General features: G+C 34.2%; 1 protein-coding gene across 2 annotated transcripts in view; it reads right to left on the bottom strand.

Annotated features, from left to right (window-relative positions):
* CEP57 (centrosomal protein 57) overlaps nt 1-12642 on the bottom strand; it is a 40834-nt gene that overhangs the window by 12647 nt on the left and 15545 nt on the right. For both annotated transcript variants that reach the window (XM_001497796.7, XM_005611527.4), the window contains exons 3-6: nt 5279-5458; nt 4809-4930; nt 1631-1747; nt 930-1007 (exon numbers count right to left, since the gene is read on the bottom strand). In XM_001497796.7, coding sequence (XP_001497846.3) covers nt 930-1007; nt 1631-1747; nt 4809-4930; nt 5279-5458 — 497 coding nt within the window. The remainder of the gene's footprint in view (nt 1-929; nt 1008-1630; nt 1748-4808; nt 4931-5278; nt 5459-12642) is intronic.

The following is a 12642-nucleotide window of genomic DNA, read 5'->3' as shown; positions in this document are numbered from 1 at the left end:
CATGCAAATGTTATAAAACTTAAAGACTTTGGAAGGGGGAGGGCAACATATGGGAGGTATTTGAATAAATAAGCTCATAAAGGGAGAGTCTTCAGTTCTAAACAGAAGTATTTTACTGAGCCTATATGTAAGACTTATTGGGTACATGTGTAGCTACATCTTCCACAAATGCAGTTCTGGTTGGTACACATAAACTCAATGTTTGTATGAATTCAGAGTGCCTCATCTATTCTACCTGGTGGCCAGTGCATGGAATAAAATCCAAGACTAGGATAGAAGTGAATACAGCTTCTGTGAATTAGTATCAGCTATTGGGGCAGCCCACTACACTACCTCAACTTCAGTCCTGGTAGCTTGAGGCCACCAAGGATAAGGAATCACCTATAAGGAGGATATTGAATGATAGCTTTCAAACATCTCTGACAGTAACCCTGTGAGAATCTTTACATGATTATGCATTAGCTTATTTTGTATAGTCAATTTTTCAGTTTACTGATTTTTTTTATACGCTGATTAAAACCCCACAAATTGAAAAACTCTAAAGTACTCAGCTTTTACTCTCTGCCTATAAAAATACATGTTTATAATTTTCCATATTAAGGTACATCTAAGAATTTATATATTGGACCTTCCAAAATATAAGTAGTCTAAGAAGCTCACATTTAATCATCTATTCATATATAAAGAGTAATATGAGGGGACAGCCCTGTGGTTTAGTGGTTAAGTTCAGCGCACTCCAACTAGGTGGCCCAGGTTTGGTTCCCGGGCGTGGACTTACACCACTTGTCGGTGGCCATGCTGTAGTGGCTGCTCACATACAAAACAGAGGAAGATTGGCACAGATGTTAGCTCAGGACAAATATTTCTCACCAAAAAAAATAAAGAGTAATATGAAATATGAAGAGTCTACCTGCTCACATTCAACTTACCTCGGCTGCCTTAGCTTGCATACGTTTCCTTTCCTGTTCTTCTTCACGGAGTTTTGCTTCCAACTCTTGCATTTTTTTCTAGTGAAAAGAATATTAAAAGTGGTAACAGTGAAAAAGTCTTAGGGTCTACTTGTAAAATTTTAATATAGCAACATAGGAACGTGTTGTAAAATTTTAACATAGTAAATATAAGCCTCTTAGTTTACTCTAGTAATGGCTCTGGGCTTGTCAGTATCCATGACATTCTCCTTTGTGAATCAGTATCAGTCATTTGTGAGGTAGCATTAAGGTAGTTGAACAGAATTATGGGTAAAATCTATGGCCAAAGAACACAGTTCTGTATGAAGGCATATACATGCTGCATGGAAGCTGAATCTGGAACTTAAGTCTCAGCGGTATTAAACACTTCCCAAGTGAATCAATTAAAACTAAATTTAGTACAGAGAACAACTTAAGTTAACCAAGTGATACAAGCCTTAGGAATACTCAAAACCATACGCTCCAAAAAGAACTTCTTCCTCATGTCCATCAAGACTGTAAACTGAACATCCTCTCCAAATTTACATTTCTTCCTTTTAAAAATTCCTATATATTTCTTTGCTATAAGATCACTTTTCTTCCTATAAATATCCAACATTATAAAATCATTTTACAAGCAAAACAGTATTATGTATTGATCAGTAAAAGAGACATTCACTGACTTCTGCAAGGGCCTGCATCGTGGTCAGTTTGTTATACTCCTGTTCAAGTAGATCCAATTTCTCAAGTTGGCTCTGAACATGTGTTTGATCATGTTGTCGTTCTCTTTCTAGGGAAACCTGGGAAACAATATTAAATACACCATAACAATTTGACAAAAAACCAAAAACAACTGAGTGTAATTTATGAATACACTGTACGCTATTTAGCTGACCTTTCACAAAACTACTTAGATACTGCAGAGGTAGTCTAGGAAAACAATATTAAGATGAAACCACAGGAACATCAATCAATACAAACAGAATCCTATTCTTACTATATACTATTGTAACATGTGGTTCTATATAGTGCAACTATCATTATACTCCGGGATTACAGGGATTTACTAGATATATAGGCTACACACACACATACACACAAATACTTTCAATTGGTCTTATTCTCTTAACCAGTTAATCTCTTAATTAAGGTAATAATTATGCTTTTAGTATCCATCATTTACACTTCCTCTGAATTCTACGCAGAACATCCATTATTATTACTTTTTTAGCGTTAGGGTCAAGGATTTAAAAAGACTGCCTCCTATTAGATGTAAGTAATGATAGTCACATGGGAAACCATTAAACCAGAATAAGAAGTGGAAATATGCTAAAATGTGGTCTACTGGTAAAAAACCAAAACAGTAAGTACTTGAACTTGTAAACAGTATATCTTTATACACAAGTCTTTAGCAATAGGTATCATTGTTGTTAGTGCCACTGAGTTGATCCCAAACCCTAACGACTCTGTGTACAGCAGAATGGAACCCTGCCCAGTCTTTTTGCACCATCCTCTCCCCTTCCAGTGCTGTATCAGATAATGCTGCCTTGCTATTCATAGTGTTTTCATGGTCAATTTTTTCAGAAGTGGGCAGCCAGTTCCTTCTTTCTAGTCTGTCTTAGTCTGGAAGTTCCACTGAAACCTATCCACCATGGGTGACCCTGCTGGTATTTGAAATACCAGTGGCATAGCTTTCAGCATCAGAGCAACACACAGCCATAACAGTATGACAACTGACACATACCGGTGTGGTTCCCTGACTGGGAAATGACCCCAGGCCACCTCAGTGAGAGCGCTGAATCTTAACCACTAGACCATCAGGGCTGGTAACAGATATCATACTAATAGAAATTTGAATAGGAAAAAGTAATAGAAAACAATTTTCTCAGAAATTTGCGTGAACTACTAACTCCCTCCTATTCACTGTAGTGGACAGTTATTGCTCTTAAAGAATACATTAAGTTAAAAATTGGTACAAATCATATTTTATTTCCAGTTACTGAAACTATTCTTATTAAACAGGCTATTTAAAATTTCCCAATGAAACAGGGCTGTAATTCAAAGACATCTAGTATATATGTCTAATAGATATATTAGTCAAGACATCTTACTATTGTCTTACAGATGCTTTCTAACCTGAGAAGTGGAATATCCCAATGAAGAGAATTACTTTATTACTGTATATAATGTTTGCCATTTCCAATCATGTGGCAAATTGAACTGATCACCCCCCTTCCCCACCCCATCTATCACATAACAGTGTTAGACAATACAGCAATAATAATAAATTATTACATAGCAAGTTTCAAAGCAAGAAAGGGAAATCTGTAGATGCAAAAAAGATAAAGGAACTCAAAAGCAAGTGAAGGGACACTGAAGCCAAATATCACAAGAGGCAGTTTTGGAGGCTTGGTGAATAAGATATACTGGGAAGATGACATAAAATCTCAGGCTATATACCATCTGCATGATGCAAGAATCTTAACCTATTAACATAAATCTGGATCAGAAACAGTGAAACCCATCAAGCCTCAGGAAAGGCAAATCCACAACTGCCTCATAAGGCTACACACACAACTTAGGAAGTATGGAATTCCCAGGGCAAACAACTCTAAAGAGTATGTGTTCACCATAAAATATATATAGTTCTCATAAGGGAAAAAAAACCCAACCATAAAGGAGAATCAGCAGACGTAACAAATGAGAAGACTGATACTCTGAAAACATCAGATAATTTAAAAGAAATTGAGAATTGTTTACAGTGTTCAAAGAGATAAAGGGAAGGAATAAAAACCAAAGTAATAGCACATTAAAATAAAAAAAGTAGGTGGACTGAAGAAGACTCAATTAGAAACAAAAAGATATGGCCACTGAAATAAACTCAATAGCATAGTAAAGGGACACATGGGAATTAATTACTGAAATATTTTCTCAAATATTGTCATGCATTTATTCAAATATTTCTTTTAAGTCTAATATCTCCAAGTTTGACCAAAAGCAGACTGAATACAGAAAGTACATAATTTCCCTTTCACACTGCTGAGCATCTAACAAAACGTTAAGCATACAGACCTCCAAATTTTGCATAATAAAGTCACGATGCCCTGAAATTGTGGTCCTCATGGTGAATTCAAATTCCAGATTCATAACAGGAAAAAGAGGTATGTTTTAAAAAATCTATTTGAGACTGATGTTGCAGATGTCCTCTCACAAACAGGGCAGTTACTTCAGTAAAAATACCTCTAGTGTGACACAGTAAAATATTTTTGTTATGCAATTCTAAAGAGTTGTTCAATGTATAAAGAACTTTGAATCTGCTACCTCACTTGAGCCTTTAAACAAATTCAAGAGGTAGAGTGGTACATATGATTATTTCTATTTTTTATAATGTAGACTCAAAGAAGTTAACAGGACTTGGAAAAAGACCACACAATTAACTGTATAGTATTTTTCCAATTTAAGTAAAACTACCAAATACAGCAATAACAAGAAGGCCAATCAAACTTTCAGACACCATAAATGACGCTGAGTAATTTCAGTCCTACACTGTTATACGTTCAAAAGCAGAAGCTACCAAAGCTGTGTGCAGAGGACGGGGCAGTATGTGTGAGACGGTTACCCAAAAAGGAAACCTCTCTTGAAAGCTATGCTGAAAACAAAAATCACATTTTTCTCAAAGCTTACCCTGGTAGTTATTCAAAGTGAACTGCTGGTACTATTACCAGTGGTTACTTTAAGATAAAAGGAGAAATGATTATTATAACAGCACCATTAGTCCTCACTAAGCAAAAAGGTCTTTATATCAATCTAATTTTCCCCATAACTAACCGTTCTCGAGAATGAATCTGTGAGGTACTATACCTGTTTCTCTAAGACAGACGTCCTTTCCATTTCTGCATGCTTTATCATAGTACGCATGTATTCCAATTGCTTTTCTAAAATATTACATTTATTTTCTGCAGCTAACAACTGAGATGTCAATTCTAAAAAGAATACATAAGAAAAGCAGAAATTAGATCACTCATAGAACAGTTTTAACAAGCTGTTTAACAGGAATTGAATCTACTGTGAAGACAATAAATACTTTCCAGTAGCCCTATAACAGCTGACCTAAGTCATTCTCTTTCTATTTGCTAGTACAATCCGCCTCGAATTCAGTCAGTAAATAGAACACGACATCAGTACTTGCTCCTCAAAATGCACCAAATATATGCAATTTTGTAGTGCCTGAAGACAGTGACCACTAGAAAACATTAACATGGAATTTCTTTTACAGTAATTTTACAATATTTAGTTTGACAGTGTTTTGTTTCTTCCATAACTAGACAAACCTCGATTGTGCTTTGATTCCTCATTCTTTGAATTCTCCCTTTCTTGTATCTGTTCATCCAATACTTTCTTATACTCAATTGTTTCTCTAGACAAGGTTTTCACACTTTCTTCTGCTTGAATCCTTTCAAGTTCTAAGCGTCGAATTTTATCTTGAAGATTCTTCAGAGCAGAAAATATGGCTGCCGAACACAAACATGGATAAAGTAAGATAACAATAAATATGGAGAAAGTTCACTGAAAAATAAACTCATCTAAATAAAAAATTAAATAGATGGGTGGGTCCAGTGGAGGATCACTCTTCGGGAACAATAAAATGCCAATTATTATGTAATTAATTGTTTTTTAAAAAAATCTATTTAAAGACATCTTTTGAGTCTCTGAAATGTGCTAGGTTCTCAAGTAAAGAACAAATTACCATGGTAAAAATATTTAGCTAATTATACAAAATTTATATAGCTGACCCAAAGTACATTATTAACTATCAATCTTTTTCTGTTTTATTAATAGAATCATATGTAGAATCCAATTGTAGAGTTAAAAATAGTCAAGCACAAAAAGCACTAGCACTCTTTAAACTGTCCCCCCAAATTTCTGATTATAAAAGTAAGACATATTCACTGTAGAAAGCACAGGAAAATACAACGAAGAGAACAACTGATAATCCTACAACCTACCAAGAGATATTGATTCTCATTTTTGGTTATTGCTTTCAATCATTTTCTATATGTGTAAAATAAATTGAGATCAAAATTAATTTTTGTTTTTCACGTTAGCATTATGAAACTATGAGCATTCCCTCATGCAATGAGGTAGTCTTAAAAGATTTCCTTATGATCAATAATTAAAAACTGAAAAATTAAGTTACTAGGTCAAAGAATATTCATATTTTAAAGGCTCTTGAACCAGAGTAAAGTACCTCCAAAAAGAGTTACATCAATTTACACTTTCATCAGAAGTATATGGCTTTGCCAACACAGACCAATATTAATCACAATATCTCCACCATTCAATTCAAGAAACACATGCTACTTCTGGTTATTTTATTTTGCATTTCTATTAAAGTATTTTTATATATATAATTGATGAATTTTTCTATCTTTTATGAATTTCTTTGCCCATTTTTCTCTAAGAAAAAGTTTCCTCCTTCCACTCTACTTGTCTTTAATTTCAGTCTTGATGTTGTTAATTTGATGTACAGATGTTCTGACTTTTCATTTAGTTATATCTAACAATTTTTCCCACCAAGCTCTTTGTTTATATATGGAGAACATTCTTCTGTAACCTCAAGATTAGATAAACTTTGTATTTTTCTTTATTATACATACAGTTTCATACATTTTTACATTTAATTGTTTAAGTCAAATAAAAGGTAATTTTGTATCGAAGGAAGAACTTTAAACGGCAACTTTATCATATACCAAATTCACACATGCACCTATATATATATATACAGATATAATTATTACTTACACATATATACCTAAGACAGCTTCAGGACTTACTTTTATTCTGGCTTCATTAATATTATGCCAGTATTTTAATTATTAAAATTATCAATACTGCCAGTTCCCCACATTATATAAATCTTTAAAACATTTCAAAATTATTCTTACTCAGTATTCAGAACCATTTTGTCTAAACAATGATTTAAATGAAACTTCATGTAAACCATACAATAGGTAGGAGGAACTGCTTTTAAGTCAAGCCTCTCACTCAAAACAAGGTGCACTTTTCCTTTATTAACGCAATTCATTCACTCACCAATTTTTCAACGCCTAGGATGTGACAGACCTAAAATAGGAATTGATACATTTTATAACATAATCAGCTTTGTTTTTCTTTTTTAATTCAGGTATAATTGACATACAACATTATATTACCCTCAGGTGTACAACACGACTTGATATTTGCATATATTGTGAAATGATCACCATAATAAGTCTAGCTAACATCCATCACCATACAGTTACAGAATATTTTTTTCTTGTGATGAGAACTTTTAAGATTTATTCTCTTAACAAGTTTAAAACATGAACACACTATTACTAACTATAGTTGCCATGCTACACATTAGATCCCCATAACTTATTTATTTTATAACTGGAAGTTTGTACCTTTTTGACTCCCTTTACTCATGGTGCCCATCCCCCACCCCCACCTCCTATTCTCTGTATCTATGAGCTTCTTTTTCTTAGAAACCATATATAAGTGAGATTATATGGTATCTGTCTTTCTCTGTCTGAATTATTTCACTCAGCATTATGCCCTTAAGGTCCATCCATGTTGTCACAAATGGCAAGATTTCACTCTTTTTTTTATAGCTGAATAATATTCCATTGTGTCATATATACACCACGATTTCTTTTTCCATTTAACCATCAATGGATACTTAGGTTGTTTCCATATCTTGGCTACCGTAAATGCTGCAATGAACACGAGGAGGGGGTATGTATCTTTTCAACTAGTATTTTCATTTTCTTTGAATAAATAGTCAGATATGGAATTGATGGATCACATGGTAGTTCTATTTTTAACTTTTTGAGGAACCTCCATTCCATTTTTCTTGTGGCTGGACCAATTTACATTCCCACCAACAGTACACAATGGTTCTCTTTTCTCCACGTCCTCAACAATACTTGTTATTTCTTGTCTTTTTCATAACTGCCATTCTAATAGGTGTGAGGTGATATCTCATTGTAGTTTTGATTTGCATTTCCATAATGATTAGTGATGTTGAGCATTTTTCATACATCTGTTGGCCATCTGAAGTTTTCTTTGGAAAAATGTCTCTTCAGATCTTCTGCCCATTTTTCAATCAGATTGTTTACTTTTTGTTATTGAGCTATATGAGTTCTTTACGTATTTTGGATAATAACCCTTTATCAGATATATGAATTGCAAATATTTTCTCCCATTCAGCAGGCTGCCTTTTCATTTTGTTGATGGTTTCCTTCGCTCTGCAGAAGCTTTTTAGTTTGATGCAGTTCCAGTTGTTGATTTTTGCTCTTGTTGCTTTTGCTTTTGATGTCAAATCTAGAAAATCATTACCAAGACTGGTGTCAAGAAGCTTCACTGCCTAAGTTTTCTTTTAGGAGTTTTATGGTTTCAGGTTTTACATTCAAGTCTTTAATCCATTTTGAGTTAATTTTTGTGTATGGTATAAGATAGCGGTCCAGTTTCATTCTTTTGCAAGCAGCTGTCCAGTTTTCCCAACACAATTTACTAAAGAGACTGTCCTTTCCTCATTGTATATTCTTGGCTCCTTTGTTCTAAGTTAACTGACCCTATAAGTGTGGGTTTATTTCTGGGTTCTTTACTCTTTTCCATTGATCTATGTGTCTGTTTTCAGCCAGCTTATTCTTGTTAGTATGCAACAAGACTAAAATAGAAAGACTTCATACATGAAACACATCTAGAAACCTAAAAAAAATCAACTGAAATGACAGGTAATAAAAGTAATAGGAAGAGAAAATTAATAAATGCCTTTTAATATCACTTGAGTGTTTTTTTAATCTCTTTAAACCACTGAAGAGTATTTATTAAAATAAAACTTTGTAACAGCAAACATTTCTTGCATTCATTATCATAGGTGATAGTGTACGATTTTGCTAGTATTTTATTTTTACATTAGCAGTTATTATTGTAATTGGCTGGAACACTCCATTTTTGTTCTACATGTCAGCAACTCTGTATCACAGGGATTAACAAAAAGACTCAGGGTGGGATATACACTTTCCTTTTGTGTATTCTAGAATGGCTTGTATACCTTGGAGATTATTTATTTAATCATTTCTCAAAACGGATTCCCTAAAAGTATTTGGGACTAGAGCCTTACTGCAGCCTTGACAACTTAAAAAAAATCTCTTTTCCAGTCATTTCCCCCACCTTTTTCTATGTTTAAAAAAATTTATTAAGAGACCCAAATTTATTAATAGAGAACTGAAAAGTCTCTATGATCATCTACTGTATTCTCCTTATTTCCAATTTTTTGAATAACAGATTCATGTTCTTTCCTTAAAATCTTAGTATTTTGTTAAAATCTTTCTAATAAGTTCCTTAGAATATTTAGCATTTGTATTCAAAACAGAAGCCAAACATTACTTTCTCCCATTTTCCTTAGTCCTACTGGTTCTTTATCAAACGTGAATTAATGCTTAAGTATTTTCCTTTTTTTACTTGCTGAATAATAAAAGTATTTAAGATTATATTACATTAATTTCCTTACAAGTACTGTAATCCATAAGTTTAAATATGTAATGCTTCACTGTTTTCCTCTGCAAAAAATCATTGAATAAATGCAAATTAAGCAGAATTTAGAAAAAACAGGAATGAAAAGGAAAAACATGACACTCATAATCCTACCATCTTGCTACAATAATTATAAACATTTTGTTGAAATCCTTTTGGATTTTTGTATACTTTTATATGTTGATAGGATTACCTTTACTATTTCATATCACACTTATTCATATACAATCATGTACCACATAGCAACACTTTGGTCAATGACGGACTACATATACAATGGTGGTTCCACAAGATTAGTACCATACAGCATAGAGTACCCAGGAAAACGAGTAACTTGCCAAAATGTTCAAAGCCACACCTTAAATACCATCCTCAGCTAAAGAGAAAAGAAGATGTTGGGCGTGGGGAGAGTAAGGGACTTGAAAGGGAAAGAAGGGAATTGACAGGTGAAAAGGAGCAAACATTTGGAAAACAAGTGTTTGGCCACACAGAAACAGAAGAACACAGAGGGGAGTCCAACAAACAGGCTTTTCTAGGTTCCTCCCTAGAGGAGGAGTAGGTCCACAGTAGGACCACGTTATACTAGTTCCTGTTATGCTAAGATGACAGCTCACTTCCTGAGACAGGTTTATTTACCTGAATTCTTTTAGGCAGTTAAAGGGGAAGGTAACAAGGAAAACTTCTGAGTTTTTTGTTTCTTAAAAATAATCAGCCCCAAATGATCCTCATGTTAAAGAGACACATTTTAGGGTGGCAAATTTTGTTCCGCTTCAGTACACTCTGATGTTCACATGACAACAAAATTGCCTAAGAACGTATTTCTCAGAATGTATCTCCAACGTTAAGAGACGCATGACCATATGAGTATTTCTCCACGCCAAGAGAGACATTTCCAGAATTTCATCCTTATAGTGGATTCTTATATATACCTGCATCTCCAAACTTTCTGTTATGCTAAAGTCTAGTTCTGTACCAGTTCTACTTCCTATTTTTATAGCTCTATGATCTGTTATTAGCTGACAGGATGTGGCCATCCTTTACATAAGTGAACCCTTCTAGTAAAAGAAAAAATGCAGTTCTCACATATCACTCTTTAAACGCAATTCACAGCAGTAAGAGTTTCCACTGAGTAACACTATAGAGCTCTCTCTATTTAAGACTTGGTATACACACCTCAGTGAGCACACAGAACAGGCCCTAGGTTGATCAGAGGTGAATTTTCTATTAATAGCCTCTTGCCCAGGCCAGGGGTCTGAGTTGTTCCAGTTCCCTTTCTTCAATTAGTGTCATCATTCAGTTTTCCAAAGGAACCATTATTCCAGAAGCTACCTCACGTGGGCCAAAACTTTGTTCTCCAGTCGGTACCTAGATTTAAAATCCCAGCTTCTCCCCTACTGTACCCCAATACCTAAGGCTTATATCTAATACCAAGACTCCTAATAGTGCCCCTGAGGCTTCTGGCTTTAGTCCTCTCCTTAGTGCTTTGGCTTTAAATTAATTTTATTTCTGGCACTGGGTATTTCCCTTTCTAGCTTTTAAGCTATGTATTATTTGTTGCTATTATTATATGAAATTGATATTTGTTTATGATACTATTGTGTCTGATAGAAACATTGCCATCCATCCTTTATACACTACGTTCCTAATGTCTTTGCCAACCTTTTACTTTTAACCTGTCATTCTGTTTTAGGTCTGGCTTAAAAAGCATTTATTGATTTCTCTTTTGAGTTAACATGATTACATTTGTCATCATACCTGATAAATGTCATCCTACTTTTCTCATTGTATTTTGTGCTAATTTCGTTTCCTTTTTGCTTTTTCATATTATACTACACGAAGTATAGCACATATCTTTGAAGCTGTTTGCCTGCCTTATACACCTCCTTTCCCAGGCATTCCCCCTTATCTCAACATGGCTACACTACACCTAATGTGTCACTTTAGTGCCCTCTCACAAATCTGGCCACAGCTGGCTGACCCAAGGAACACTCAGCTAAAGCACAGACAACAGCTCTCTTCTTGGGATTTTTGGACTTCTGTCCAAAAAGTTGAAGCCAGAATTAGTTCAACTTAAAACTCAAGCTATCAGTAGTCAGGGTTCCTGATATGTGGAAAAAAATTTGACTGTGGCTAGAGAAAATGAGCTAGCTAGGAGGAGGAAAAAAAGAGATGGGGAGAAAGTGCCGGCCATGTTCGAATTCCTGGTTCCTAATGCTCTTGAAGTGCATCTGTATAACTGCCTTCCTGTTCTTGGTCGTTCAATCCTCCCTTGCATGTCTGTAGACCAAAAAGATTCCTCTTTGCCAAAGCTAGTTCAGATTGGAAGTTTCTATCACTTAAGTTTTTATTAACTGCATGTTGTTTTTTAAGTTTTATCATAAAGATATGATTTTATTCTACCAATGGCTAACTATTCAAACATATATGAACACATAATGTACACATGCACACATACATTTCTATGTCAAAAATGAAATTTTATATAAAAGTTCATAAAAGAAATATGGCAAACTTCATCTTATTTTCTAGTTTTGTAATTGGAGATTTTTGGATCCAGATGATTAAATAATTTATATTATATATCTTCATTTCAAGTTATATTTGGCATAGTTTTTCAGTTTTATAAATATTCAGTTTTCATACAAACATGTCTGCTTTCTTGAGTTAAAAAACATTCTAGGTGACCAAGTGATGGATCTTAAGCTTTTTTTCCCTTTGGTAAAGTACGTGAGTGAGCCCCTGCTTTTTCTCTTCTTTTCTATTGCCCTTACATCTATGAGGTCATGCATCAGTGCCATTTATGTTCAAGTTACCACATTACTTAGAAAGACCCTTGAGTGTAACTCACTATGTGGAAATGAACAATGGAAGATTTGGAGATTTTTAACTTCATATATTGGAGAAAGATACAGTGGGAAATATGAAGCAAACTAAATTTTGAAAGAAAAAAGTGCCATATTGAAACACAATACTGTACGTATTCATTTTTCAAAGCAAACACGAGATTTTTTTTTTATTTATTTATTTTTTTTTGGTGAGGAGGATTGGCCCTGTGCTAACATCTGTACCAATCTTCCTCTATTTTCTATGTGGGACACTGCCACAGCATGGCTTG

Source organism: Equus caballus, chromosome 7 (assembly GCF_041296265.1).
Source record: "Equus caballus isolate H_3958 breed thoroughbred chromosome 7, TB-T2T, whole genome shotgun sequence".
In the NCBI taxonomy this organism is placed as follows: Eukaryota; Metazoa; Chordata; class Mammalia; order Perissodactyla; family Equidae; genus Equus; species Equus caballus.
Note: the sequence above shows the minus strand (reverse complement) of the source record. Positions and strands in the feature narration are given on the sequence as shown.